Here is a 5614-nt window from a genome sequence, read left to right as displayed (position 1 = left end):
TGCCTTGGCTTGGCCGAATTCACTGCGCATGCTTGGCCATCACTCGGCCGAGCGCTCACACCGACACGGCCGCGCTGGGCGTGGAGTAGTGAGCCATGCTGCTAGTGAATTTTTTTGAGGTCGGCACGTCGATTTTGGCCATCGACGCCATGGCTCATCTCGCCTTCGGCTCGGATGACAATTTACACGGAATATAGACTGTCCAAGTTTTTTCCTCCCTAGGCAGGTAATATACTATTCCTCCCGCTGCTAAGAACAACTCGATTTTCTATTTATTTCAAATGCATAAAAAGTGTTATTTTTCATTCAAATTAATAGGATATACTATATGCAACTAGGGGAATATTAAGCAGGGCTTCAAATCAATCTTTTTAAATTTTTTATGCATGTTTATTGTTTGTATTAAAAATATTTACAAATATGAATAGTTACATAAAAATTCGAACAAATTCGAAAATTAAATTAAACGAACATTTTTCAAACCACTGTACACGGAAAAAAAGTGAGCCTGGGGGGACACCGGCACTTGTGTACAGAATCAGGTAAGCTGAATAATGCCGATTCAGCGTATACGCGTGCCATTAGGGCACACAATCGTGCCGAATGAGAACGGTCTGAGCGAAGCCGATGCAGCACAGACCCGGTGCTGTTTTGGCACCAGTTTTTGCGCTACCTCGTTCGCAGCGCGCTCTCTCCGAAGCATGCGCACGCATAGTGCAACAGAGGCAATCTTCCACTCGGTTCGGCGTATAGCATCAGAGTTCTAGTTGTGGCTTATTATGTAATTGTTATAATTTTGTTCAAAGATGTATCAGTGATACACCTTTAAATAAAATTATAACAAATATAAGAAGCTACAATCCCAAAAAGTTACCAGAAAATAGCCTTTATTGCGCCCCGGGATTTTCTGGCATAACTGAGCAGCTTAACCCAAGATCTTGAATTAAAAAAAAAATTGTCGTAATTAGCCGCCCCTATCGAAAGATACGAGCATTTTGAAATAGGCTAAAAATGTTAAAAAATACGCTGAAACGAGAATTTTCGGTTTTTTGTCGGATTTTCTCATTCTATACGAGTTAAAATAGGGTACGACGACTACAAGCAATTAAAAATAGGGTAAGAATCGTCTGGGCTGCTCAGTTATGCCAGAAAAATAATGCTCGCTTGGCCAGGTAATAAATTTCCCGGGGCGCAATAAAGGCTATTTTCTGGTATTTTTTTGGGATTGTAGCTTCTTATATTTGTTATAATTTTATTTAAAGGTGTATCACTGATACATCTTTGAACAAAATTATAACAATTATATAATAAGCCACAACTAGAACTCTGATGCTATACGCCGAACCGAGTGGAAGATTGCCTCTGTGACACTATGCGTGCGCATGCTTCGGAGAGAGCGCGCTGCGAACGAGGTAGCGCAAAAACTGGTGCCAAAACAGCACCGGGTCTGTGCTGTATCGGCTTCTCTCAGACCGTTCTCATTCGGCACGATTGTGTGCCTAGTTTAGGCGCTGAGCACTTTTCGTCGGACTTGAATGGCCAGTCGATCACCAAGGTTTATTCTATGTATTTTTGCCTCCTGAACACGAATTTCGAGGGTGGAATGCCAAAAAGTGGTCAAGTAATTTTTTATTAACAAATTAATTGTAACTATTCAACAAAAATATCTTATTTCCCAAAAACTTCAACCCAAAAACAGTATTTTAGATTCTTTATATAATTCTGAATCGGAAATTTTCTTATAAGATTTTCTAAAAAAGGCTTTGTTTTCTAGTAAAAAAGTACTAAAATCCGGTCAAAATCGAGATTTTTTTTTAATTTGATCAAACTTGATCAATTTTTACTCAAAAACAAAGCCTTTTTCAGAAAATCTTATAAGAACATTTTCGATTTAGAATAATATAAAGAATCTAAAAAAATGTTTCCTGGTTCGAAATAACATAATTTTGTTGAATATTAACAATTAATTTGTTAATAACAAATTACCTGACCACTTTTCGGCATTCCACCCTCGAAATTCGTGTTCAGGAGGCAAAATACATAGAAAAAACCTTGGTGATCTACTGGCCATTGAAGTCCGACGAAAAGTGCTCAGCGCCTAGACTAGCCCTAATGGCACGCGTATGCGCTGTATCGGCATTATTCAGTTTTCCTGATTCTGCACACAAGTGCCGGTGTCCCACCAGGCTCACTTTTTTTTCGTGTAACCGCGCAATTAAGGTATACATAAAACGTATAAAATTAGTACATATCTACAATTTACAACCAGGCAAATCCTGGACAGAAACGAACTTTGCCAGATTTTCTATGGCGGCGTAAGTCAGATGATCCGAGAAAATCTCGCATAGGTGACTTTCAACCGCGCAAATCCGGCGCAGCTTCTTTTCAGCCCTCTCGAACTTCGCCGAGATGTAATCATTGTAGATATGGTACTGGTGCTCGATGTAGCGCGACTTGAAGGAGGCCAGAAACTCCTCGTTCCTGATGAGCATGCCCAGTCTCTCATCGCTCGCCGCGAAGATGAAGAACAGCGTCACGTCGTTGTAGACCTTGAAGTTCCTCATCCTCTGCAGCTCCCGCTTGCAGGCTACGTAGTGCTCCTGCATGTAGGGCGTCCTTTCGATCAACCGCTCGTCCTGCTCGTAGATCTGCATGCCTTCGGCCAACCTTAGCGCGGCCAGACGCCTGATCATCTGGCAGGCGGCCCCAGTCGCCTGCCGCTTAATCATTTGGAAGGGCGTGCGGCCGACGTCGTCCTTCGCGAGCGGGTCTGCGCCGCGCAGGAGCAGAGTTTTAATCTCCTCCTCTCGGCCCTCGTTGCACGCGAGGTGCAGAGCCGTCTGGCCCGACGGCGTCGGCTGCTGCAGCTCGGCGCCCTTGGCGAGGAGCAGCTCCAACACGTCCAGGTTGCAGCGCCCCGTCACTGCCAGGTGCAGCGGACGGAGGCCGTCGCCGTTTCTCGCGTTCACGTCGGCTCCCCGCTCAATCAGCAGCTTCGCCTGAAAAGGACAGAAAGTGAATATTTAGCACGCACAATTGGCAATAAAAAGTTGACGCTCGAAAGGAAGAGTCGGGATCGACAAGGAACTTACCATTGCCGACTTGCCGGTCCGCAGCGTGCTGTGCAGCGGCGTGTTCTGGAAGATCCTGTCCCTGGCGTCAAGCGGGACAAGCCTCTCCAGTAGCCACCTGGCGGTACTCACGCTCTCCGAGCGGGCATCCGCGGCAAAGTGTAGCATCGTCTTCCCGGTGTAGTGCAGCAGGGTCGTGTCGACCTCGGGCTGTGCCAGTAGCAGCTCCGTCAGCTCCTCGTGGCCCGCGCCAATGACCGAGTGCAGGTAGGTGCGCTGCATGTTGTCGGCATGCGCGAGCTCGTGTCGGGTGCCGCGGTTCAGCATCTCTAGCACCAGGTCAGCCGGACAGCCGGCGACGAGGGCGTCGAACAGGGCCGTCCGGTCCTTGGCGTTCCTCGCCGAGAGATCGGCGCCGTGGTCCATGAGCAGCCGGGCCAGGGACGCGTCGAGCCGGTGCACCGCCACGTGCAAGAACGTCGTCTGCGCGTCGTAGTCGTAGTTCTGCCGCGCCTCGCCGCTTATTAGGCTGGTATCACACCGCTCGTTTACGTCGGCGCCCCAGCGAATCAGCAGTTCGGCCGCTTGGTGGTCATGCCACTGGAGCATCGCTAACCACAGCGGTGAGGGCGTTTCTGTTCTCCGACTGAAAAGCGAAAAAAATTATTTTAATTTTAGTTTGCAAATGCTAACTTTTTGATTCGAAAAATTTGTCCGCCTTGAATAATTACCTTAGGTCCCGATTGACGCTCGCCTTGTGCTGCAGCAGGATCTTCATCATCTCGATGTTGTTTTTGGCGATTGCGGTGTGCAGCGGCGTCCTGCCGTCCTCCAGGGCCAGGTTAACGTGCGACGGATACTTCGAGAGCAAAGCCTCCACTCCAGCCAAGTCGTTTATCTCAACCGCCAAGTTGAGCATGTTGAATTTGTTCTTCAAGTTGGAATTCATGATTCACTCTTTGCCGATCTAAGTATAATCTCGAAACAAACTTGCGTTCTACTGCGCTAAACAGAGTCACTATGAGAACTTATGAATCTGCCTTTGGTCGGACTATTTCTCTCGGAGCAGTGAACCTTTCCGGAGGGTGTCGATTTTCGAACTGAGAACAAATCTTTCGTGTCGAGTGAGTGCCGGCATGGAAAGCGGAAAATGCGTAGGTAGAGGGGATGAGAAATTCGTACCATCCCCTCTCAGGGTAGAGGACAGGTATGCGCTTTTACCGGCGAAACACCAATGACCCCCATGGAGGTGGGGCTAAGGCGAAGCAGGTATAAAGTGCGGCTTGACGGGAAACCGAAGATGCATCCGGCTGCATACGAAAGAGGGTTGTGAAATTTTATTATATTTTTCGGAATGCCGACTCCGGGTGCCCTATAAATTAAATTGGGGACTAAAACTTTGACCCGGCTTTAAATATCTGCGGATTACTAGCCTGAAAACTCTCCCCTAAATAGAAATTCTGGCCTAGACAGTAAAACTTTCCTTCTGCTCTAGTGTCTAGGTATACATATGGGGAATTTTACGGGAAAATACACTTATTTTCTAATAGTACCTGTTTAAAACAATGCAAAATCACGTTCCAACACTGAAAAAGTAATGCTGTTCTCTTATTCGCTGAAAACTAGGCATTGTTCAAGGGTATGTACTTAAGGGGCTGTCGGAGGAGCAGCCGAACGGTGCCATCGCAACGTCCAAGTACCGCTGCGGTCAGGTGGAAAAATCCTAATTGAACAACAAATACAACAGAACTGCGTACTTGATAAAAAAATCTATCTTTACCGCCCTTCCTTTTATCTTGAAGTAATAGTAACTTGTGCAAAACATGGTATTAAGTGCATATTTTCGACGTAGTATTAGAATTACGATATGACCTACCAAGGCACGGTGACTATATATAAATTCAAGATGGCCGCTTGTTCGGCTGTTCTATTGCTGTAACATAATTCCAATACTACGTCGAAAATATGTACTCAGTGCGATGTTTTGCACAAGTTATTATTACTTCAAGATAAAAGGAAGGGCGGTAAAGAGCGATTTTTTTCTTGAGTACGCGGTTCTGTTGTATTTATTGTTTAATCGAGATTTTGACATCGTTCGGCTGATCCTCCGACAGCCCCTTAAGCTCTAAAGGTGCAAACAGAAAATGAATTACAGTAAGATGAAAGAACGGGAAAAGAGCTTTAATAAAAAAAATGCTTTGAAAATGCTTGGTTTGGTCAAAAGTTACCTGCAATTAGGAATGTTGACATGCAAGCTCAGCCCAGAGGGCATTTTAGTTCTACCCTAATCCGTGTAAAAGGTGTGTGTGTGTGTGTGTGTGTGTGTGTGTGTGTAACTTTTGACCAAAACAAGCATTTTCAAAGCATTTTTCGTTTTAAATCTTTTTTCTCATACTTTCGTTCTGCCGATATACATTTTCTGTTTGTGCCCTCATGCATTCATGCTGTTGAACAGTGGCTATTTTTCGGTGAATTTTAGTGGCACAAAAAACAGTGTCTTAAAACACTTTTTCAGTGTTGAAACTTGGTTTTTCATTGTTTTA

The 5614-nt window shown here is 45.4% G+C and overlaps 1 protein-coding gene across 1 annotated transcript; it reads right to left on the bottom strand.

Moving 5' to 3' along the window:
- Positions 1–2252: 2252 nt before the first annotated feature.
- Positions 2253–4105, bottom strand: LOC116416342 (ankyrin repeat and SOCS box protein 10-like). Its single transcript, XM_031924269.1, has 3 exons — positions 3803–4105; positions 3093–3717; positions 2253–2999 (listed from the first exon to the last, which is right to left on the bottom strand). Exons 1-3 carry the CDS (start codon positions 4018–4020, stop codon positions 2253–2255), a joined length of 1590 nt encoding a protein of 529 aa, XP_031780129.1. The 5' UTR covers positions 4021–4105.
- Between the last annotated feature and the right edge of the window lie 1509 nt (positions 4106–5614).

Source organism: Nasonia vitripennis, chromosome 2 (assembly GCF_009193385.2).
Source record: "Nasonia vitripennis strain AsymCx chromosome 2, Nvit_psr_1.1, whole genome shotgun sequence".
NCBI classification, from domain to species: Eukaryota; Metazoa; Arthropoda; class Insecta; order Hymenoptera; family Pteromalidae; genus Nasonia; species Nasonia vitripennis.
The sequence above is the reverse complement of the archived record's forward strand: the minus strand, read 5'-3'. Positions and strand labels throughout refer to the sequence as shown.

Excerpts from the sequence above, each read along its gene's own strand:
- LOC116416342 (XM_031924269.1), bottom strand. The coding sequence starts at position 4,020 with ATGAATTCCAACTTGAAGAACAAATTCAACATGCTCAACTTGGCGGTT. Across the intron at positions 3,718-3,802 it reads AGCGTCAATCGGGACCTAAG|TCGGAGAACAGAAACGCCCT; the intron begins GTAATTATTCAA and ends TTCGCTTTTCAG. Across the intron at positions 3,000-3,092 it reads GGACCGGCAAGTCGGCAATG|GCGAAGCTGCTGATTGAGCG; the intron begins GTAAGTTCCTTG and ends TGTCCTTTTCAG.